Source organism: Chlamydotis macqueenii, chromosome 2, assembly GCF_036417535.1.
Source record: "Chlamydotis macqueenii isolate bChlMac1 chromosome 2, bChlMac1.mat, whole genome shotgun sequence".
NCBI lineage: Eukaryota > Metazoa > Chordata > Aves > Otidiformes > Otididae > Chlamydotis > Chlamydotis macqueenii.
Genome location: NC_141557.1, coordinates 67,077,211 through 67,102,729, shown reverse-complemented (window position 1 = coordinate 67,102,729; position 25,519 = coordinate 67,077,211). Strand labels below are relative to the sequence as shown.

Genomic DNA, 25,519 nt, shown 5'->3' with positions numbered 1-25,519 from the left:
ATTTTTAGCAGAAGACAGACACTACTGCAGGTTGCTACTGCGGCCTTAGCCTCATCCATGGAAGAAATGACTGGCTTCACACAACGGCATTATAAAATACCACCACAAAGGTAATTAGAAAGCACAATGTTAAAAATCAGTCAGTATAAATAACAACCAAATAGCAAAACACTGATGCACAGAAGTGTCTTAAAATAACCAGAAATACTACTTTTTAGTACATAACATTCTCAGAAAGACTGTTAGCTATTCTTAGCTAACAGACAATGGAACAAAAACAAGGGACTGAACCAAGTTCTAATACTCTAGACTATAAATCAAGTTATTCATGTTGATCTGCATCATCATCACTGTCCTCACTTCTCCAGGTAATACCAAAATTACCTTCACATGCATAGGTTTTACTGGATAATCCCTAAAATCCTTTTAGTTATGTGTAAGAATGGTTCAGAAATCAGGTATTGCGCAGAAGATAGAGAAGAGGCATGGAAGAAATTAGAGCCCTCTATTGTGTTTGCAAACACAGGAAATGAATCTAAGGCTGACTCATTAAGACAAGACTTTCCTAAACTGCTCAAAGACCAGCTCTGAGTTCAGGAAGTAGATTTCCTTAATAAAAGTCATCTTTTCAGCCACCTAGATTTAGAGGATCAAATTATATCATAGAAAATACTTGGAACAAGATGCAAGAACCTAGTCTAAAAATTCCCAATTTCAACAAAATCTACTACTGTTTGGGGGAAAAAAAAGGTGGGTCATGCTTGTACTGAAATGCAAAAGGTAAACTTTACACTTTTAGAAAAGTCTTCAATTTTGAAAGAGTTTACACAGAAACACCCCAGCCTTTCATAGTGAAAAAGCAAAATATGGTGTGAATTATAAACCAGCTAGTTAGAGGATGAAAAAATAAACAGTCAAGTTTTTCACAGTTCAAAAGAACTACAATAGTGTTTAAGTTAGGTTTAAACACCATGTTTCACAATTCTGGGTTTCTCATCCAAAGTAAAAAAAAAAATTAGGGAAGATTCTGCGCAGTGCCTGCCAAACACACAACCAATTCTACATGGTGCTAGAAGTCCCAAGTCTCAATCCTTTACATATTTATGTGACAAGAGTTCAATGGCCCTGACAAAACCTTTCATATGCAATTAATCCTCTGCAAAATATTATAATATTAACATTGAACTAAACAAATGTACTTTCCCTATGAATAGCATTTATTACCTTGCTGCAATGTCACTTAATTCACATCCGGAATCTGTTAATCCAGTAACAACAATGCTGAATAAATTCCTTAAGATTTCATTTAAGTCCATTTTTCTAAGCAAGCTAGAAGAAGGTTACAACACAGGCCTCTTTGCTCAGTTCCATTGAGATCCCCATCCTGAGTTGTAACAGTTTTGTTTGCTTAAATGAGAAGCTGCATAAACTAATCACATTGTTTACTTAACCAGTGCACCATATACAAGAATAAAGCAAACTTCTGCTGCGTTCTGTGTTTGACCAGCATCACAGACTAGCAGTACAAAGCTGACCTGACAGAATCCCCCAAAGAAAGTGAACATGCTGAAGGCAGGAAAGAATCTGGATGTTTTCTTTACAGCTGTTTCCAAAGTCACGCATTTGCCTCAGAGCTTCTCTGGATCCGGATGCGATATGTGACACTGCTGTAACTGGTTACAGGCTATAAAAACAAACGTGTTCCTCTCCCGGAGAAGGTAGGCTATTTATTTAAATAGAGTTACTGTTCTCAAATAGATCAAGGGAGAAAAAAAAATCCAAAACAAAGGAAAATCAAAAACTCTTGCTTTGGGCTATATCAAACCACTGACGTAAAAGAAAAATCCCAAACCCATATATGCCTATAAAATAATCATCTAATCAAATTTTTAAAATACCCCTTTACTCCCCTCTCAGGGTCTCTCCAGAGAATATGGATGATAGAATTAACTGTCCTCAGTTCTTCAGTTATTTCTTTGTCCTTACCCATATTTATTTTTCATTTTAAAGAAGAATAAATAAATAAGTAAATGGTATTGCAATAAAGTTGCTTTATTTCTTACTTAACAAACGTGAAGCCTGTCAGAAAAAGTGGTATTTTAGCTATATCATTGAGAAGAACACTACTGGGCTTCAAATCAGAAGACCAGCTTATGATCCTCAGAGTCACTTGTTTTGTCAGGGTTTTATTATCACTTACTACTCCAACTTAGTTAAGCAACACCTGTGTGGGAGGGAGCAGAAGAGATAAGAAGTAGAATAATTGGGTTATGATGCCCCTGAAACTGTGAGACATGTAGGACTGCTAACACTTGCTGTGCATTAGGGAGGAAAAAAGCTCTAATGAAACAGGAAAATCTGTACTGTTCTTGAGCAAAGACATAGGAAACAACTGACCAAGACAAAAATTGGCCTAGACCACAATCAAAGAAGCCTACTGAACTAAGATGCAGACATTTGAAATATTGTGAAGAACTATCTCCATCAGCTAGATAACAACATATGAAAATTAAAAAAATGTGACTCTCCACTCAAAGAACACTGACTTATTGCAGACTGCTACAGTTTAGTCAAATCCTTGGTTAGTGACAAGCAGATCAAGCATCAATTAATGCTTTCAGATTTCTCCAGCAGTCTCATGCATGAGTCAATCGAGTTCAAAACCTTTGTCCCAGTTTTGGCACAGATATGGGATGGTTTGAGGCCTTAAGACAGGCAACAGAATCTTCACGAGGGATGACAACACTGAAGACCACCAGGATGGCAGATTCATCTGAAATTCGTCTCCTGGTATAAGTGAACCATAATGAGAATATTTCTGTTATTAAATAGTAATTTCTTATCAACTTAACTAACTTGACCCTGTAACTCACTCACACAAGCAATCTCATTAAAATCAAAATTAAAAAAAACCTGCAAACTTCTGCTAGAGCATCAAGCATACAAAACCATCATGCTGTACTCAATGGCAAAACAGAGAAACTTAAAGAATAAGAGGATACCAAGAAAAAGTAAATACTGTATTTCAACAAGTAAACCACAGCAAACAAAGGAAGTACTGCGAAGATATGAAGAAAGGAGAACAAAGCAATGAAACACCATCTGCTATGTCTTCTTGGTCAGTCACCAAAAACTACAGTATCTGCCTCTCAAATTTTGTGTATTAAGAAACCTGTACAAAGCATTCAGTAGTTTAACAATTTTTTCAGCATTTCTTCATATTATATCATATGAACGATGACTTGTCTTCTGAAAATAATGAAAACACCATATTGTTTTATATATACACCATACCATTATTTTGTATATACTGTATTTTATTATACCGTCCAATAAAGGCATCACAATAGATTTTAACAAAGATTCAAAAAAAAACATTGAGTGATCAAGTGTTTAAAAACATACCAGCTGACAATTGACTATTGGTTTGTTATCATTTCAGTGTTTTTCTACTAAGGTTAAAACGGTGCCAGTAGTATTTGACACAAAGGGAAGGATGAAACTAACTGAGCCATATCTGGAGCATCCTTTTGTCTGCAGTAACTTGCAAAAGCAAGAGGTCAGTAGGACTTGGATGATGATTTGACAGGCATATGATTACAATTCAGCTGCACTACAAAGGACCGCAGATGAACAGATAAAATTGTGTGTCAGGGCACAAACCGACTACTAATTTGTGTGTGTATTTATACCTAGGTGCGTTTGTTTGTGTATGCATATGTGTATATATATTAAAAAATTATCTCTCTCTCTCTCTCTCTCTGCCTAACATTGTTTCTGTAAAATATCTTTTTCTGTAAATGGTCGAAAGGTCTCTGGAGCAAGTGTACCAGAAATTAAGTTCCATGCAGAACCTGTCAGACAATCCAATGTCATAAAAATGAACATTTTTATCTGGTAGTTGGCTTACCATTACTATTGAGTGTCTTCATAATAACTTCCATTTGTGCAAACTCATAGTTGTAGTCTGGTTCTGAAGAAGCTTCACTAGCTGCATCCAGATCATGCTCTCCTAATGCAGTTTCTTTCTCAAGGTCTTTCAGCCAATCTCGTCGTTTCCTCTTTGGTAAATTAATTCTGTGTAAAAATTGAAATTCAGTTTCTAAAAAGTTTATGCAGAACAGTGGAAGAAAAAAAAAAAAGCTGAATGTAAAGAGACTAGAATGTAAATATCAACTATTACCTAAAAAAGTGGTTGTTTCCCCATAATATTCTATCTCCATGCCATAACTGAGTGACAGAACATACCAGTGCACCATTTACACAGGATCTAAAAAAAGAAAACATGACGACTTCAGTGAAATCCTAAAAATAAAAGATTGAAAAGTAACTACAACATCTATAATTTCTGCCATCTACAGACAGTGATTTGTATCATATGATACAATCTGCTAGATTCTCATTAAAGAATCAATGGGAAAGTTACTGGTTTGATTTCTACTGTCAGAATTAAGCACAAAACACCTTTCCCCTCTGGCTTTGGCTGGTACAACTCTTTGGTAAACCTAAGGACAAAATTGCTTTTAGTTGCACAGTTTTCTTTGAATGCCCATTTCTCAAACGGGTCACTGCGTGTTTCTTATAAACAGGCTGTAAACTTGGATGCATGCAAATCCTACTGATAAAGCTCTGCAAGGTATGTTAGTCAAAATAGAGTTGTAAAACATACTGTTAACATATTCGGCATTCAAATATAACAAAAGACCCTTAGATCCAAGTTTAATTCTTTCAACAAATGGAGACTCTATTATTAACACAAGGGTCTATTTTTGTGAACATCTGATATATTGCATTTAGGTTTCTTTGTAATTAAGTTTCAATCACAAAATGGCAAAAATGGAGCTGTTGAAAATTTGCACACGCGATTCACAAGCAGAACATTTTATCTGAAAGGGAAAAAACTTCAGTAAAATTAAAAAAGCCTTTTCAGATGCAGTGTTCTGTATTCAGCTGTGTCTCTCAAGTAAGTCAACACAAACATAGCAAGCATTTGATTTAAAACTACATTTTTCTTTTTCCTAACGAAATTCTGGTAACTAAATTTCTGTTGACACTAGTATCTTAAGAACAGCTACTTAATCACTGCAGATGAGGCATGAGTGAAGCAAAATATGTTCTCTGCACCGACATGTGTCTTTGTTCATGCTAGTAAAAAATGACTGATTTCCAGTACAGTAACTCTATCGCCACAAGTCTGATTCCCATCTGTTTGAAATTTTGTACTGTAGGCTGCAGAAGAAAAATGCAAATGCTAAGAGGTATTTTACTAAAGGCAGAAGGACAGAGATCAAATTTTTTAAAAGGTGTCTCAAACTTCTTTTTCTCATTCTAATACTAAACTATATATTATTTAGATACACAGATTTCAGCCAAGCAGGATGACTATTAACTAAGACAAAAGGTACTGCTTATCACATTTCACTGGAGAAGAAGTGACGAAGACATTTACAATTCCACCCAAGAAGTAACAGTGCCCCTTAAATGAAAAATAATTAAACTACAGAAGTTGAATCAAAAGGAGAAACTTGACTTCACTGCGTATTTACTAGACGCAACAATAATTAAAGGTTTTAAAAATCATTTAAAGATCTTCAGATCTTTAAAACACCTCTTTCTCACAGAATACTGAGCTTTACAACAGGAACTACTCACAAGGCACAATTTATCCTCCCTCATCAAGACACAGCCTACTATCACATCACACAGGTCAGGATAGCCAGCAGCGTCTCAGTGATCCTTTTATCACCAAGATACAGACAAGCAGTGGTCCTTCATTCCTACTGATTACCTTCTCGCAATGGTTTATTCTGAGACAGATCACTGGTAGCCTGTTGCGCTGTAGAGTGGGTAGGACAGTGGATGTGTATACATGTGGGGAAATCTCAGTTTTATTGCTGAATCTCACTTTAAGTATCTGTTTAAGTCACCTAAAGGTACTCATTGATCAGAATGTAAGATACTTCTGACTACGTAAAATAAAAATGCACGGGAGTTATTTTCTGGTAAAGAAAAGCAAATGCTTCACTGAAAAATGCTGCTGATCTTTCTTACCTTGCATTTTCTTTTGGTGTGAGCGTAACTTCTCCATCTAAAGCAATATCAATCTCACAGTGTTCTGGTTGGATTCCTATACCAAAGAGCTGTATATCCTGAGAGGTATCTGCACCAACTCTTGTGTGATCCTAGAAAATAATCTGTTACTAAGAGACAAGTGAACTATCACTGTTTATATAACTAAGAAAATATTAGCTAAAGCACTGAGACTGCACAATCTACATGCTCTCCTTTGCTAAGCACTTCTATAGAGCAGAAACGGTGCCACAGCAGATTTGAAGACTGTAAAGGTCACACTCAAACTGTTCTTCTGCTCTGTACTTACCTTCATATGATTTCAGATAAAGCAAAATAAAGCAGCTGACACACAAACTCTGATTTAAAAATATTCTCAGATTATGCTCACATACAAGCAATAAATGCAAATAATGAAGAAAACCAGACATGTCATATAGGCATATGTAACAAAGGACAAAATGGATAGTAAAACTAGGTGCAGAGTTGGCTACTTTTCAGAAAACAGCTATATAACAACTCAACTAAATATACTAATCTCGACATAATTTCAAGTCGTATTGTAAATTCTGCTGAAATACTTTGCTGTTGTTAGAGAAGTGCTTTATTTGCTACTGTTCAAATACAGAGGCCCTATGTCAGCCACTAAAGCAGAAAAGTAACTACAGACAGGGTAGTCTTTTATATTTTATTGACAAGGAGCTCACATTTCCTTACAAACTTTAATATTAGGTTTGTATTTGACAGTTTCACTCTAACATGAGATTATGCTAAACAGAATGCCATGAAAGCTAGTGGCACTAAGAAAATACATTTCTATAACTTTTTAACAGTGCTTTTTTTTTTTTCCACCTTTCTCTTTCTCCTTCTCTTAAGCTTTTTGGTCATCGAAGACTATGTTTACTCTTACTGATTACTACTAAACAATCTCTTTATGATTAACTCATTGAATCAATGAGTTAGTCAATCATTCTGAAAGCAATCCTCAGTTCACTATCCAAGACAAGGCTCTCGTGTCAAGTTCAGTCCAAAAGGCAATTCTGTGCACACCCTGTCTGGAAAAGCTAGAATTTATCTCAACACTGGCACATACTGACCATTTATCCCACTTTTGGTAATCAGGAGACCAATTACGAAAACAACGAAACTGAACTGCAAAGGGAAAACAAAAGCCTAAACAGTAGGAGGCGGCCTATCCCATTTTGCTGCAGCTAGTCTTAAAAATCTAATAACAAATTAGAAACAATAAACATATGTCCTTTCATTCTGTGTAAACATCCTATTCACATTCTTACCTTTAAATAGTAAACCAAAAGCTCATTGAGCGCAGGATCCGCATTCAGGTTCACCAGGTAACACTTGTCATCCCCAACCTTGATACCTGAAGACTCAAGGGAAATTCCCATGCTCTCTAGCTGTCTTTGCCTCTCCTGCAAGCACAAAAATCGGTTAATCTTGCCTGCTTCAATATGTAGAGACAAGTACAGCACATAAATGAAAGCAGAGCAACTAAAGCTGAACTCATGCTGAATATGCATTCTTTATATCACTAGCAGAAACAGAACTTGAGACATTGGTCAAGTACCATATATTTAATAGAATTTATTTTTCACACCAACAATAAAAAGTTAGATCTAATCCTCAAATATCTGCTTCCCCAAAGTGGAACTTACTCACCTAAACAGCCCTATTGATTTTATTAGAGCTACTCGTAAGTAACACAAGGTGGCTTTGAATCTCCATGTTAGTTAAAAACTAGTCTCAGTTGCCATTACTTCAAAGAAAATCAGTCTTGGATAATTTAGAAAACAGTATGCCACAGTTTAGGTTTATTCTTTTGCAGTATTATTGTTAATTCAGCTAAAGCATCTACTCAATCACTCGCATCTCTCTGGCTTTGCTACAGTTTGTGGGTTGGGGTTTTTGTTTAGCTGGTTGAGGTTTTTGTTTAGCTGGTTGAGGTTTGGTTTGGCTTTTCCCCTTGCCTCTTTTAAAAATTTTATTTAAATAGTAGTTGCACCAAAGCATGCTTATGAACATTAGTACTAGAAAGGAAAAACAACAATACTCAATCTCCAAGTTATAGATGGTGGAAATGATGGAAAAGTACACTGGAATCCAGAAATCTTATTTCAAGTACAATAATAATGAACAAACATTAGCAAATACATGTACATATTTTCCTTCTCTGGTTTAGAAGTCACCAAAAGCAAAACCAACAAATACCACCCAAAATTCTGATTCTTTTGTAATTCTTCATTTTCTTAGTCACTTCAAGGGAAACACATCCAAGATCCCACTACGGTCTGATTTATAAGTGAGCTACCCAAACATATTTTGATGATTTATTTTAAAATCAAGTATTAGCTTTTATCAATGATATCATGACACAGGTACATTTATTCTAATGAAATTTAGACTTATCAAAAAAAAAAAAGATCTCAAACTCAAAAAATAGAAACCAGAGGAAAAGACAAAAATCCAGAGGAATTCTGAAGAGCTGATGGAGAAGACAGGACAGTTGACTAAAGCTCAGGAAATTCAGCAGACTCACACTACATGAGTATCTGGCCTTTCCTCTACAAAACTTCTGAAATACCTGTGCAATTTCCTCTGTTTTCCTTAGCTTTTCTTCCCAGGTGACTGTTAGCTCTTTTATTAGTTTTTCAGATTCTTCCAATTTTTCCTTCAGTTCTGGTGCCTTCATGGCCTAAAAGACAGAAATTAGGAAAAATCTTCAGCTGCTCTCCCCACTGCAATGTCTGGTTGCACAAGGAAACGGAACACAGCAATGCAATATGAAATGCAAGAAGTATAGATTTCAACTATTTCCTCAGCTTTTGTATGGCAGAGGATGAAGAAACAGGGCATTTGGAAAGGAAAAGGACAGAATCAGCCTATAACAGGTCCAGATCTGAAATAGCCGAAGATCATAGCTCCAGAGGCTACTGGAACCAATAAAATCTCTGGGCCTGGCCACTCAAGCTTCTGGGCCTGTATAAAAATATCTGAATATTTAAAAACTGTAAGTCTTAGCTGTCTGAAGTTCTACTGCAAACTCTTTCTTCCAACAGCAGTTTCATATACAAATTCAATATTTAGTCTTCCATTCTATCTTGGTTTCCTAAGTGTTCCTAGAGTTGCATTAAAGCTTTCAGACTGACCCTGTTGATTAGTGTTAAAGGAAGGCATGCTCTGGAGCTAACACAAGCTTCTCATTTCACAATAGGCAATAAAAGCAAAGAGTTCGAATACATCCAGTACCAATTAACAATTCAACAGGCTGGCCTATAACTCTATATAACCGTTTTTAACAGAAGGTCTAAGACAAAAAAACTTTAAAAAAAAATTAGTAGGACTTTGGACACCTTCCTATTGATTGTGTTCAGCCACAGCCCGCCAGCATAATTAAGAATGTGCTACAATAGTATTTTTTTTTAATTTAAAATACGGTATTAGAACAGATTTTTATTTATGAAAAATGTGAACGGCTCCTTTTTCTTAAAGTAGATTTTCCCATTTCAGCCTGTAAGGAATTGTTCATACGAGGTGCGCTATGCCTCAAATGAATGTGAAGTTTAAACATCACGCAAATTTACCCTCAGACACACTTCTGTTCTTTTTACACTAACATTTTCTGTCTTGCCTGAAAAGATAAAATTTTTCTACAGTGCAATGCCTAATTTCTCCAGGTATCACCAAGTAAACTATCCTACTCTGACACTTTACTCTCTAATTAGAGGTATAAACCTGAGAGAAACAGTAATCACACATTGTTAACTGTTAAGGCAGTAAAGCAAATTGTTGATGGTTTTTATGTTGCAGTTTTGACAATTTTTTAATAGATTTTCACAAATGTCAAAGAGAGAACTATCCCACATACTTTGTGGTCCAATATCAGATTTATGGCTTTTCACACTTTTCTATTTGACATCATAAAATGATATAGTCCACCAATGCAAAGAAAAATTCTGCTAATAAGTCTATAGAATTAAGTTGTACTCTAGCTCTTATCTGTGCTACATCAATTATTGCTTTACATGAAGTTCTTCAAGAACAGTCTGTTCTGACAAGGGTCACCACCAGTACAATGTTGTTATTAAAAATAAGCAAACATTTCGTTTGTTACGAAACAAAGTTGATTATTTAGAAGGAAAAAGTGCAAGAGACTTCCTTTTCTCATTTTTTTAAGACTTAAAAAGAAAGCTAGTCTTCCAGCCAGAGTTTTACATATCCTTGGGAAACTCAGTTTACATTGTACTGTGAATGCTGTTACCTCAGCTTGCGAGAGCTGTTCTTTCAGTTTTTCAACTTCTTCACGTAATTCTCTGATGACTCTAGCATTTGGATCTTCATTCACCACAGCATGATTAACAATCCTTTTGGCTCTGTCTGCATATCTCAGAGTAGAGAGTGTTTCTTCATAGTTGTCTGCTGCTGGACTAATTGTGGCTATCATGGCAGTTTGGCTGTTTCCTCCCAAGTTGTCCTGCAGAGTGCAGCCATAGAAAGTCTGAGGCTTAAAAATTGTTCTGAGACTATACAATGTCTTTGCAAAATACTTCAAATATGAAGGTTACTATTTAGACATTGAAAAGTACTCTGGCTGTAAAATAACCAATATGAAACAAACATTTCCAGTGACCTCCACCAGCTTTGATACCACTATAACTGAAAATAGACAAATAGGACTTTACATAGAATTAACAGAAGATACACTTAGCTGTCCATATTACTTGGAACAACTTATAGCTATAAGAGCCTCTTAGCTCATTTAAAAAAAAAAAAAAAAACAACAAAACAGATGAGAAGTCCATGTACACAGAGGTATGCTACAATGATCCTACAAGCTATTAAGCTGACATCTTGTTAACAGGGTGAACGGAAAACATTCATTACCTTGAGAAGCCAAGTGAGTACAGAGTCTCTGTAAGGCACAAACTTGTTTTTCCCCTTCCCTGCTGCTTGGTCAGCGAGTGATGATATAACCAAACCCAGCGTTGAAAGTGATCTATAAATGCAACATAGCAGAACAGCTTTAACACATATTCCAGTTGTAGATTTAATAATACACAGAAAAGGGGATTTGATCAGAAGTTTAATTTGTGCTCTGCACAATGTCACATCTGATTTTTCAAATACCATAGAATAATTTAAGTTGGAAATGACCATAAGAGATCAGCTAGCCCATTGCCCTGCTCCAAACAGGGCAATGTATTTGTTTAAGTTACGTATTTAGAAGAAAAAAAAAAAAATGAGTATCTACAGTATTTAATCTAATCTCGTCTAGTATAAGATCAAGTTCCAGGAAGACTGAGACTAAGTTGAAATATTCAGGTATTTTAAATAGTTTTAAAAGCGTAAAGCAGATTGCTTCAGTACATGAAGAATCACTGCCTTTGATTAGACAGCTACCTTTTCTCAGAGACTAAAAATATTTCTGTCTTAGCCACTGCATGACACTATTACGAGTCAGTGTTGGCAGCACAGCAGGAATCCTCTGTCCCTAGGAACAATGTTTTAAGAGCACTGCCTCAACAACAGACTAAAACAGAACAATTCTGTAGCCATAAGAAGGCATCCTCAAGACAAGGCCACCTATGGCCCAGGAAAACTAGTCTGTCTGGTGAACCAGTAACTAATCAGCCATCACATGACAATGGAAGACTGCTCATCAGAAGAGACTGATTGGGAGGTCCCTTGTCAAATGAGCTGATCTATAATTAAGGTTGAGCTTCACAAACTTCTTGTGGAGGGAAAAGACCAACAATCTCCCAGTAACAGAAGTGTTGCACAGGCATGAAAGAGAAAAGCCTCCAAGTTGCTTAGCAGACAGTCACATCCCAAACACCAATTGTGAAGAAAATAGAGATAACTCGTTCATTTTGGTACACGTACCAATTCTACCAACAGAGGTAACTGTATGAGCAAGCTGTGCAAAGCATCTCTGTATTATGTAATCCGATTGTTATACAACCCTGTGTAAATTTTATCGGGGCTCTTGGGGCAAGTATGTTAAAGACAATGAGCTGGTTCAGGAGCCTGAGAACATTAAACAGATGCCTAAAGGGCTTTAAAACAGACAACGTTTAAGCCCAAGAGCACACTGGTCCATCATACTCATGCCCAATTATCCAGCTACTCTTTATAACTACCAAGGAAAACTTCAAGTAGCATTGCAATTGGATAGTAAAATAAGTTTTTAATTGTACTGTTCCACTCCATCCTTTTGAGTTTTCTTTTCAAAGAATTAGCACTATTTCAGTTGATAGGCAGTGTTTGCACAATATTTGTAACAGGGCCTTAGTGTTGCTTCAAATTACCAGTGGTTCAGAAATAACATTTAGAAAATGACAAAAGTGTTGCAGAAGAACATTCCAAAGAAGACATCTGAGGGTAAGGTAACAAAAACCATTACACGTCTCACAAACGATGTCCTATATTGCACATAGCACAAAGCAGTATGAAGATACAGCATAGACCTGAAAGCAAAATTAAAAGAAATTTAAGGAGAGGCTAGGCAATTTGATCTCACAAGAGAGCACTCTATTTTGCAAATTTGTCTATATAACAACTTTCCAATTCTCCTCTGAAAAACTCACAGCAAAAAGGACAGTTAGTGACCTAAACAAAAGCCTAACAACCTCTGAAAGCTTGTGGGGGAAGGATGGGGGAGGAAAAATTGGTTCTTGCCTGCAATCTCTGGTCTCCTCAGACAGAGGTGACAGCGTGCTAAACACAGGAGAACAAATAGTAGGATGCTGTATGCTGCTCCATAGCGACCTCCTACAGCACAACTGAAAAGCACTACCAGTATACTCCAAATGGATTCCACCTTCAAGGAGTATAAAGTTAAAAAAACATCCTGGCCTTATTTTCCTCTGATTCCTCTTTCTCCTCTTTAGATGAGGGGAAATGTGAAAATCAAAGCCAAAAACTGAGGGAGGGGGAAGAAACGGACACTCAGGAGGGGGATGGGAAGAACAGAGATTCAAAAAACTGTTTCACAACAGGGCTGCAACACCAATGTGAGTTACGGGCACTGTAATGAAGAGGAAATTATAAACTACAGTTTATTAACACAGGATTAAAAGATGTGATAAAATTTCTGCTCCTTATAAATACTGAGTTTATTTTAAGACTAACAGTTAACATCTGCAATAAAAGCCAAACTGGAGTAATTTATGTATTCTGCTTGTGATTTCATAATACAAAGATGTTTTAAGGAAAGCAGTAAAAGAAATGGCTGCCCAACAAAATAATTAAAGGACTCATCGGCTGCTTTGCTTCATGCTAAGTGATGCATCAGAGATCCGTCATTACTTTGATCCTATCTCACACTGCTTATATAACGAATCAAGCACAAGCTTGATTGCCCAGAGCGCACGGCAGACTGAGGCAGCTCAGAAGCAGCAGAGTGAACTTACCCGATGCATAAGCACGGGGAAAGTGCCATTTCTGCACGCTTTCTGTTCTCATTGCCCTATTCCTCAGGCATGACCCAGTTTGCCCTTCTCAGTGGGCAGCGGGAAACTCACACACTCCCACCAAGGGCCTGAGTCAGTGGTGTTTGAAGGGAAGTCTATAGTGAAGTCCCTGCTTCCTCACTGCAGGGAACAACTCTGTCCCTAAATGACATCCATTCAAGCTACTTCTGTACAATTTACAACCAAATTCTTCAGTGAGCAGAATACACTGTTCTATTAGTTAACTCTGAATACAAAAAAAACCATCCTAAAATCAGCTTGGAGCCAGACCTGTCTCAATCCATTCTTTCTCCCCTCCACCTATGTTTTAAAGGCTTCTTTTTGCATTCTCAAGTTAAAACGACAACAGCTATGATTTTACTAATCAGAGTTAAAATTGCAGACTGCTCACAGAAAGTATTTTTCTTAGCCACTGACAGCTTGTTTATTCTGCTTCCTCCTACGTCTGTATTCTAGAAATTCTTTGACTACACCACAAAGAGTTGTTAAGCACCTGTGCTTCTACAGTCAGTGTGGGAACTAGCACATCCTGGAGAGAAACTAGCACATCCAGCTTTCCTATAAGGTATGGCAGGTCCCCCAAAACCCTCAGTAATGAGGAGCAGACACCCAGCACCTTCACCAACGCAATTTTGCATCAGTTCTGAGAAAAAACAAAAGTAATCTTTATAGAACGACACAACTCTCCACTGGTTCAGTAAGTGGGAGAGCAACCCATTGCCTCCCCTCTGCAACACGCTGTCCCACAACAGGAATGAGCATTTACAACAGGATGGGTTGTGGGATGGAAGCAGCAGCAACCAGAGCCCTACTCAGGTTTCATGCAGAAAAAGAGGAGAGAAACCTGCAGAGACTGGCTGAATGTCACACTATGCAGTTTTGGTAAGCACAGATGAGCGCACACTTATCTCTGTCTTGCAAATACAAAATAGATGTTCTTTCCATATTCTTCTTCAAGGCAATGAAACACAGTGCAAGCAGCAAATTTATTTGCCAGGTAATTTCAGCAGCTCAATTTTTGATCTCATTAAACACAGCACATGCTTCCAATCCAAGTTACAGCTTTTTTATTTAAAAAAAAAAAAAAAAAAAAAATTTAAAAAGGAGTAAGGTATATGGTTTAGGTGCACTGTATCACTCCAGAAAAATTACCTTTCCCTAGTAAGTAAGGTGCATCACACTCAAAAGAAGATCATATACAATGTTCTCTGAAGAACTAGTCTGATAAACACATATACCAAAAGTAAAAGTCAGACTTTATGAAAGCTCCAAGTAACAGCCAAAATCTAACAAAAGACACCAAGCACAGCACTTAGAATCCTCTTTCCCTTACCAGTTCCAAAGGAAATTTCAAATACAGAATGGTTAATAAATGGACTAAGTAATATAGATTTATACCATATAATCATTTAATTGATGAGAAAATTTAGAGCTGTCCATGTTTCTTTTTAAAATATCTTTTACAGAAATATTTGGTGCTTGCATCTGAAGTCCTGTATTGTCAAAGAGGTTCAGCATGGGCAAAACCACCCTCCCCTACTGCATTAATACCATAAAAGTTTAACACTGAGTAAACATCCTAACAGAAAAGGCAGGAAGTCTTTCTGTATCTATAGCTACGTTTGCAATTTGTTAATAGCTGTGGAGAGAGTTGGCATTTGAATTCTTCCCTAAGAATTAGAAAGAAACATTTCATTTCACCTTTGTTTATGCAAAATACAAATACAGTTTCTAGTAAAACCAATCTAAATTTAACTAGTAACCTGTGGGGTAAAGGTACAATACCTGCCATTAGGCAAACAGAGCCACATCATTTTGCTTCACAAGGACTATGTCAGCATGGCTACCAGTATGATAAATTAAACACAAAGTAGATTAGAAATTAAGCCAGAAGGAAAAAACATGTTCAAACTCTAAAAAGAGGTCATTTAAAACCATTTTAAGTATAAATGCTGTCCAAACACACTTTGTGCTGCCATTGTTAACTTAAAATACCAAAACATCTTGTAACATTTTTAAATTAAATTGAAAAAGCAGTAGCTTTTAATGTAACAGTTAAACTCTTTCTTTCCCAGGAAAATTAGTATATTTAAGACAGCAGTAATACTGTGCTAAATTCTTGCTTTTGAGCAATAACACAGTAATTATGGTAAAAAAGTGCCTTGAAACTTGTCATTGCTTGAGTAAAAATGCCCAAGGCAATGCTAAACTAACACAGCTTCATTCTGATCTGGTTTTCTTTAACTATGAATTATACTCTTACATATTTTAATACATGCTGGAACAAAGCCATTATAACTCTGCAACTTTGCATTCTTCCTTGAGCAGATGATGAGACAAACACACGAGCCTGGGGACAGGGTGTATAAATGAATCACAATAGGTTTATGCTTAATTAAAGAGTGCTGCTGTCACTTTTTCCAGATAAAACTCATATAGCCCTCATCTGAGTCAAGTATGAATCAGGGTCCCTATGCCAATGTCAGGAAAAATATAGTCTTTAGCATGGAGCAGCTGAAAGAGCTGTATCAAACTGCTTCTGATGAGGTTTATCGTTTGAACTGACTTACGACAAGCACACCAAGAGAGGATGCCAAGGAAACAACAGTGATTCTTACAAGATTAAGCTTTGCAACCTGTGTATGCCAATATCTTACTTGTTTATGTTGCTGCCTTCCTTCAGACGCTCTCCTGCAGCTCCTGTTTTGGACACTCTCTCGCTCCCAGCCAAATCCACCAGGCTGATCTTGCTGACCTTCTCTCCAGAGTTCTGCACAGATGGGACATGGAAGAACAATAGCTAAGAAACATCAGCACAAAGTGCTAACACATCTGACCCTGGCACCATGAAACACTGCTCTTCATAATAATGTGGGTTAAAGTATCAAATTCAAGATATGAAAGAAGGAATTGTCTGAGTTTTGACAGCACTTAAAGAGTCACTCATATTTCACAGTGAAGGGCTGAAGAACTAATGAACCAGGATCAGCTGTGTGGTAACATCAACAGCCTTACTGGCACAGTAGGCCATTAAAACGTATCAACTTCAGCATCAGGTAAGACCTAAGACAAGTTTCATGGTGGCAATATGATCTTAAAAAGTGATCCAACTATTTGCCTTCTCTGGTGTGTTGCCTCACTCTTCCAGGTTTCTCTCAATCTTACGGTTTTGCCAATATTACTTTGATTACAGGACCCCATGGCATTAAAGGTAGAAGCACAGCTAAACAGATAATGTATGTGGAAAAGGAGGGAAGAAGAATTCACCGCAACTTCAGAAATCAATCAACAGAAATACATACACCAGATTGCAGGTCATAAAGTGTCTGAGTCACTATAATATTGAATACAGCATGAGAACGGCTGCTTTCTTCATTCATGTTGGTTGCAGCAACTGTTCGTGATTTGTTTCCCTCCGACATCAGTGACTCAATATCCTAGAGCAAAAAGAGTAAAAAATGATGCTAGCATAAAAGCAAGTATTGTGCTTGCTGAACAAAATCCCCATCTATATGGAAGGGCGCGTACATATGGGAGAGAGAAAGAAGGAAAGGTAGAAATAATTAGAAAATTCTTTGCACATTTTGAGATGTATTGGTACAGAGGGTATGAAATTCCACAGAATGATGTTAAATCACATCCCTGTTTTAAGCGCTGCGCCTAAATGCCCAGCAACTACATTCAATGCACGTTCTCCTTATCTGCTGCTGAAATATGTTGGCAACATCTATATTACAAATAATATCGTTTAATGCCAGTAATCAGGCCAGCACAGATGTACTTACACAAGTGAACACAATGTGCCTCTTTACTGAATTGCACTAATACTATCTTCACTTAATTAGCTCAAAGGGTTACCTCTCTTGGAACCTGTACCTTCCCACACATGTAAAAACAAAGACGATTACACAGAGTCTTATATATGTGCTTATTGAGTCTTCCAAAACAGTTTCATAAAAGTCATGAGCCAAAAACTAGGTATGAACAAAATTCCCTAAAATTTGAACAAAGATGGTGTGCTTTCAAAGTATGCAATTCACCTAAAAGCTGCAAAAGCAGTTTTTATAACTCTATAATATGCACAGATGCTTCAGAAAAATAAAAATCCCCATAAAAAGGCAAAGTAGTTCCCACATAATACTACACAAAGAACAAACATTTTAAAAAAAACAACATTTCCAAAGCAGCTTCCTCATAAAAAGAAAATCCTATGCAATTCGTACAACTGCATCGCTTTAATTATTTCCATTGTAGCTATAGTAGTTCATTGGCTTCTACAATACTGATTTATTTGAATGGGTTTTGGTAACTCAAGTGGTCTCTGATGCTGTCACAATTCAAATTATGAATTTTATAAGTCATGTTGTAGCTCCTCATGTCATATACCTGTATAAAAAGTGAGGTTGTATTCAACAACAAAATCAAAGGAATTCATGCTGGAAGATTAATATTTTTATTTTGGATGTCTCATATTTCCTATGTCAAGGAAGCATTGTGTTCTTGGTGTATACTGTACATATTGAATACTGCAAAATAAAGAGACATCACTATTTTATTTTTTAATCACCATGAAAGCAAATACAATGCTTTTTACACGAAAATAACACATATACCTGAAGCACTGGAGATCTTTGTGATCACCAGAGACCATAAACACTCAAGGACGAAAATGTTTGGACAGACACTAGTTTATCTCTTATTAGATTCCTACTGCTTATGTACATAGGTGTTATTTATAAACTTGCCATTGGTTTGGATTTACCTCAAAGTTTGTAACAGCCAGTTGAGATAGGCCATCTACATATGGTCCCAAGACTTTGTGCTCTCGAACCTTAAGGGACTGCCGACTCCTAAAGAATAAAGTAGACTTTATGCACAATCCACTTTTGTGAACTCCATCAAAACCCAAAAATTATAGTATGAAATGATAAGAAACTTCTATATAGTAGAAGTCAATTTATGTCTTTTAATTGTAACAGGAGGAAAAAAGTCTTCCAGAATTGTTTTTAACTCAAATTAACAATAAAGACTCAAATTAGTCTAACTGGTTTTAATCTATATATATGAATTATTCTTAATGCATCCTCCCACTCCAGTATTTGTGGCTGGAACAAAACCTGAAATGCCTTATTTGGTAAGGAAGAATGCTGACAAAAAAAAGAAAACCCAAGATCTTCCCCGCTCCCGCTAGCAATTCGCTAAAGCTTCAATTCTTCCTGCATTTTCCATGCTTCAGTGACATATATCAAGCAAGTCTCAAATCTACCTTTTAACTAACTTGCATACTTCGTCACCTAGTGCAATTATATACAAGAATCAAAATATATACTGCACATATCAAAGCTCAGATGAAAAAAGCCTTGCCTAGACACCTCCAAGCCAGAGAGCCTAACCAGTATTTTTGCATAGATGAAATGGAAGAAAGAGTGCTATGAGTATATTCTGAGGCGTTACACTTCCACATTCAAGAAGTTTAGCATCTAAATCAGGAGAACCAAGTTGTAAATCAGCTTCAAACTCCTCTCAGTTGATGAAAATTCACACCTGAATACGGTCTGGATGACATGGCAAAAATACCCCAGAATTTACTTGTACATAGTCTTGCATTCTGGTGGTAAACTACGTAATACAGTATTTGTTTGCATTATCATGATGGTCTCCTAATATTTAAATTGATCTACAGCAGTTATTACTTCATACAGAAGCTTTACATGGATATTCTTTTCTTTCTGGTGTTTGGTATCTAATCCTTTCTAAAGAAGTTGTATGAACATACATTCTGAAAAAACCTTCTCAAGGACTTCCAGAAGTGATTTCTACTTTTATAGTTTCGGACAAAAATAACAAAGGAGAGAGCAAAACTACTCACCCTTTTGGGTCAAGCAGATCTCTGACTTTCTCATTGTAGATTTCCATATAGGACACTTCAACTTTAAAAGTATGAGATTCATTTTCTTCCACAGAGATTCTCTGAAATAAAGCACAACAGAGCCGTGGGATCAGACCCAGCTGCTCTGCATTGCCCATCATTGAAAAGGATTTTCCTGAACCTAAAGGAAAAAGGAGAAGAAAGTGTTTTAGACTGTCGTTTCCGAGCTATTCATTTGTTCATGAAGCACATGTTTTATTTCTTTTTTTTTATTCCTCCAGAGGCACATATGGAACACGAGATGCTATTCCAGTCAGATAGATTACTCTTTGCACTACAAGGTACATGCAAACAAAAAGAGAAATTATCTTCAAGGTTTCTTTCAGCAGGGCCATTACGTGGGACCCCTTTGAACACACTTAAACACAAAAGACTGAATGAGCCTTTGGTATGAACTACTCTTTTCAGGCTTTGAAAGTGACTCCAACAAGTAGTAACTAGGAACATATTTACAGAGCTGCTTCAAGAACTTCAAATTGTTACTGGCTGAGCTAAGTGTTTGACATTTAACACTACGATATTTCAAACTACAATTTTAAAATATGATCCAGCTTAATATTTTAGTTTTGTTCTTCCCATGTACACAAAAAGTGTTCTTCCCCTTTAGCACAGGAGACTCACCTGTCTGTCCATAGGCAAAAATACAAGCGTTATATCCCTGAAAGGCCTTTTCAAGAATTCCTTCTCCAAGGCACTTGAACACCACTTCTTGACCTAGAAAATAATTATTTTTATGTTTATTTTAAATTGAATAACAGACTAAAGTTTACTGAAAGCAAGGAAAAAAAAAAAGGTTTGCAGAATGTATTTTCACTATTGAGTGCATTGACAAACCAACAAATGATGTGACGTACAACTGAATGACAAGTTCAAAACTGTTGTCTGAAACGAGTGTAATAGCTAGCTCTGTGTTTAAACATATTGCTGATTTTCCTGTGAAGGGAGCAGTATTTCTAAAGGTGTCATAGAAGTTGAATGCTTATAAAAGAACATAAATGTCTAAATTCTGCATTATTTAAATATAAATTTTGCAATTAATATACATTCTTTAATCACAAACTATACCCAGAAGACTTCTGCAACAGAATTGCAATGAAATCCGTTAGTGAACTAGGGTATTAGAGGTACCAAATATCATGCCAGAAACAGTAGTAGTTGTTCTCCTGAGAATTGGCCTCTAGTTTCACCACAACCTATTATGATTCACCCCGTGGCAAGGTGATGCTGGAATCAAGATAAAAGCATTCTGATGACATTCAGGCAAGAAGTGCATGTTAGGAGGCCGCAAGACTTCAACAGAGGTGTTTGAGGATGTATTCCGGCAAATTCATAGTTTGAAACATCAGCTGCAGAATTTAACAGTCTGACAACTGTCTCCCTGTGCCATGCATATTTTTAGATGCACTTCAGTCTTTTAGATGTAGAAGACAAAAATAGGCATAGTGGTTGGGGTTTTTTTTCACAGGAAAGCCCAGAATTTATACACCAGAAAGAAGGTCAATGGGTTGTCTGCTTTGAGTTCTGATCAGAGAATTACACCAGCTGTGTGTACATCCAAAAAAAAAAAAAAAAAAAAAAAAAAAAAAAAGAGCTGAGTTAAGGACAGTATTTATACACCTTCTGGTGTTTGGTTTTAAACTTACATTCACTGTCTAGTGAGACTTTCTGAACAGCTATGATCAGCTGCATCTCTCATTTTGGTAAGTTAGTTTCAGCAGCTGTCAGTTACAAGAAATTATCTTGTACAGTGGATGCAATACTGACTTCCATAGTTCTCAAAATGAAATATACTAGCAAAAAAAAAAAAAAAAGCTATATACATTTATACATTGCATGAGAATATCTACACTCTATGATTCTTGAGTAATTGGTAGTCCAGAAAATTCCTGCAGAACAACTTGTGGAATTATTGTGGAATGATTTACAGACACGTAGATAGGACTAAAAAATTACTACATTACTTTAATTTTGCTTTACCCTCATTTCTCTTCTGCTGTAAAGGAAAAAACTAGTGCAGCGATGCCCTATCAAATGGCCTTTGCGTATCTTACCAGTTAAATTTCTAAAATTCGAAAGTGTAACTGCTCCTTGGATTAACACAGTTCAGAAATGCTGAATATAGGAATTAAAACCAGAGGAGAATCTGCTGTACTCTGGAATAACTCCATCTCCTTGCCAATGCACATTCATCCACTTCTCATTTGACTTATGATCATTTAGTCATTTTATATCTCTGTGCAGACAGCACTGTTCAATAACCTGCGAATAGCTACAGAGAATGTTAAACTACTGAAGAATGAATGAAGAAAATGTATCAGTGGAATATTTTAATAAGAACATACAAAATACAAAAATTTGTTTCCCAAACAGCTCCCGAGGGCAAATTTTGAAGTTACCAAATATCAAAGAGGCAGGGAGCCACTTACTATCTTGCTGAGCGAGAACACAAAATCAAGCAAAGATTGAAGCCAAATATAATGAAGAGAAAAAAGCATATATATTCCACAATGCTTGTGAGTGGAGAATAAAACCATCTATCAGAAAAGGAAAACATTTTTGTTACTCACTCCTGACCAGAAATAAAACAGTAACCTCCTCCTCTGTGTTTCCCATGAAAAAACAGTTATCAAAGTGTTACAAAACTGTGCACAGTCACGACAGCCATAAGATGACCTACAGAATCTCTTACTGCTAAATACCAGGAAAGGAACTCATTTCGAATCTCACAGGAAAAGTTAAGATTTTTTTGCAGAAGATATTTAATTTTCAAACAGTCAACATTAAAATGGAAAATCAATCAGACACTGATACATAATTCTAAAATAACTATTTTATTACAGTTCTAAAGAGATCAGCAATACAAACACAGACAAATGGGTCATTAAAAAGTGACGTTCATAGTAACCAGTCAAATTATCATGGGAGAAAATAAAATTTGTTTTCAAGTGCACTCACAGAAAAGAATACAAGATATTAAGCTTCAATTATGGGTATTTTATTCATTTCCTAATGCAGTGCACTGTTGAGGGCAACAGCATATCAACCACAAAATTTTGATATTTTTCATTTAGCAACCCCACTGCTTCCCTCATGGATTTTATTAGTGGGTTTGCAAACTGATTACAAAATCTGTATTATACAGAATTACGTCTACGTCCACTTACAGTCAAAAGAAATAATGCAGTTGCATTGTCTATGCTACTGCATTTTTGTTTCACTAAATAAACCTATACTGCCTGCAATTAATACTTTTGCTTATTTACAGGAGTTTTATTCCACAGATACCTAGTGTTTAAATAGGTAAGCAGGGGTTTTAACTCAATTCTAACTTAATTTACAGAAAAAGGAAGAAATACAGAAAAAAAAAATAATTTATTTAGTTAACAAAAAGATTTCTGCTACACTAACCTTTATCGTCTTTAAGACAGGGATTCCCCATCTTCCAGCTGGATAAGACCATATAGCCTCTTATAGAGGCAGCTAAAGGCCAGACACTGAAACACCTGTCCCCTCTCCCATCTTCTGCTCAAAACATGAAGAGCCTGGTGACTGATGGACACGCAGTCAGGCTGGGGAAAGCATACCCAAGGCTGTCAGGGAGCCCAGGATATGTGTATGAGCTGCTAATTCTCACAAGCCAGGATGTTATGCCTGCCCATCCCTTTGAGGAAAGGGGAGCAAAGTCTGGTGAATTTTTCTTGCAGACCACAGTCTAAATAATCTTTTTTCCTTTACTTTAAGGAGCAAGACTGTGTGCTATTACCATGCATCAAGGGCAGTTAGTTTGGCACTTTGAAGTTAAAAAGTTTTTCCACATGTTCTCTATCTACTGAAAATGTCTGGGTATTTCTATGGCAAAAATTATACAACAAAAGTAAAGGTAGTAAAATATGGCAGTGCACATGTTAATAATGTCTATTAAATTACTAATAGCTCTAAAATAAAACTTTCACATTATCTTCCCAAAGAGTTGGATGTGAAAAACTTAGTTGGAATCTCTGAGCCAGAATGAGTTATTAGAACATTTAAATTCAGAAAATATGTAAAATAATAAACAGTCCCTGAAAACAGAAAGATAAATCAATACCATGACATGCAAGAATACTACAACATGCATAATTTTCTGAGTGACATAATTAAGCATTCTCTCTCTTGTAATCGTTCCCTTACAGTTTCTGAAGCCCCAATAGGGAGATCCACTTTTGACAGTGTTCTTAGGGAAACCTCCACATTGCAGAGGAACCATAGGACCTGTTCTCACAATCTGCAAAACGAAGCCAATGACGTTTCCAAAGACAGTTTATAGGTTCTCAGTTCACTAGACTAGTGACAGCAGACAGAAGAAAAGGGAGGGGAGGAAAAAAGGCCACACTCTTTCCAAAATTCCCTTTTATAAAAGGCAATTAACAGTTATAGGCTTTCCTAAGATCTGCTTACTTCGTGACAAACACATTCAAGACATACTGTAAAAAAAAAAAAAAAAAAAAATAGTTTCAGTGTCTGGTTTCCAGATGTCTAGCGTTTCTAGCTCACAACAACTCGTCCATCTGAAAGAGGGATAACTGTCTCATATTACCACAGATTCATTCAGCCAGGTCATGACTGCAATGTTATGACACATCATTGCCATTCCTGAACCCTCTTCCTTAACACAGCAACCAAATAACAACTTGTTCTGTACAGCACTGAAAATTCAAGTCTCTTTATGGTTTAATCTCTAACCTAGAACATTTTAATAAGCAAATCTTGACAACAATAAATTGCAGTTGGTTCCATGATCTAATAGTTAAAATGGTTTGCAAAGATCAGAATTATTAAAACCTCTGATAGATAACAGTTAAAATAATCTCCCTAAAACCAGAAAAAAAATATGTCTATGGTTCACCTTAAACAAGAACCTAAAAGCACAGCAGCTAGCATCATCTAACTACTGCAGCCTAACACAACAGTACTGACAAAGCACAGGAATCTTTAATGTTCAAAGCTTTCATCCACTAAAAGGTGCTTAAAAGTAGGTGCCACATCATCTACATTTTAGTTTACAGTACTAAAACCATACTGAATAGTTAAGTTTCCTCAAAAAAAAAATATACAGGTCAGGCATCAGCTGTGTGACACAAAATTAAGTCCTACATACCATGTGGTCTCTCCTCTAAAAAAAAAAAAAAAAAAAAAAAAAAAAAATCAAGGGAACAGTAAGACACAGGTAGGCTTCTCCCATATAAGTGCTTAAATGGGGAGGCCTGAACTATGAACAGACAGACACTCCTGTCCGCTCAAAATCCACAACTTAAAATCTTTTCACGAGGGTAGAAATCACTTGCCTGGTTTGTCTCCTTTTAAACTAGCTGCTGGAAGAGCAATAGTCAACATACGTATATATTTAATATAAAATTAAAGCCTAGCCCAAAGTCAAGTTTTTAGCCTCTCAGGACAATGCAGCCTGCAGAAACACAGATCTGAAATTTCAGGCCAAATGTGATACAGCTTAGGGAGTTTAAGAAAAATCCACGGACAAGTCAATACAGCATGAGGTCTGTGGAATGGACCTGCCTAACTGCTACTGTAGTTTTTTTTATACCATCTCTTGAATCCTTCCCAGATGGAAGGGTTTATTTCCCTCCCTTTAAAAATCCACTTCACTGCAGACTTCAATAGGCTCTTACTGTTGTCTAGGCTTGTAAAAAGAATTCTTTGTTCTCATCTCTGAGAATTTCTCAGTGTCCTCTCCTTCACCAAAATGCCGAGCTGTTATTTGTGTCTGTGAGCTTTTCAAGGCAAGCAGGTGTGTCCTCATCCATGAACTGACTCTTGACCCATTCAAGTCAAGAAATAATCAGTAATGAGCTATTTTGCATACTCTCAAAACACCTCTCCTACAGCTTACCAGGCAAAGCTCATCCCTTTTACAGATCAAGGCAAACTCATTCTGCCCTATAACCACATTTCTCTCCCTCCTCAAAAATCTCTTCTATCAAGTCATTTTTGGGCGGTTTGCCTTTTTTTTTTTCTTTTCAGATAAGAGGGTCATATA

At 36.5% G+C, this 25,519-nt stretch overlaps 1 protein-coding gene across 6 annotated transcripts in view; it reads right to left on the bottom strand.

The window, feature by feature from the left end:
* KIF13A (kinesin family member 13A) overlaps positions 1-25,519 on the bottom strand; it is a 120,534-nt gene that overhangs the window by 35,953 nt on the left and 59,062 nt on the right. For 4 of the 6 annotated variants that reach the window (XM_086743187.1, XM_086743184.1, XM_086743186.1 and 1 more), the window contains exons 5-16: positions 20,107-20,199; positions 19,426-19,606; positions 18,319-18,406; positions 16,859-16,993; positions 16,214-16,326; positions 10,969-11,080; positions 10,346-10,558; positions 8,669-8,779; positions 7,365-7,499; positions 6,052-6,182; positions 4,184-4,270; positions 3,911-4,077 (exon numbers count right to left, since the gene is read on the bottom strand). In XM_086743187.1, coding sequence (XP_086599313.1) covers positions 3,911-4,077; positions 4,184-4,270; positions 6,052-6,182; positions 7,365-7,499; positions 8,669-8,779; positions 10,346-10,558; positions 10,969-11,080; positions 16,214-16,326; positions 16,859-16,993; positions 18,319-18,406; positions 19,426-19,606; positions 20,107-20,199 — 1,566 coding nt within the window. Of the gene's footprint in view, positions 1-2,664; positions 2,788-3,910; positions 4,078-4,183; positions 4,271-6,051; positions 6,183-7,364; positions 7,500-8,668; positions 8,780-10,345; positions 10,559-10,968; positions 11,081-16,213; positions 16,327-16,858; positions 16,994-18,318; positions 18,407-19,425; positions 19,607-20,106; positions 20,200-25,519 lie in introns of all 6 variants that reach the window. The other 2 variants (XM_086743185.1, XM_086743183.1) reach the window with 1 other exon arrangement.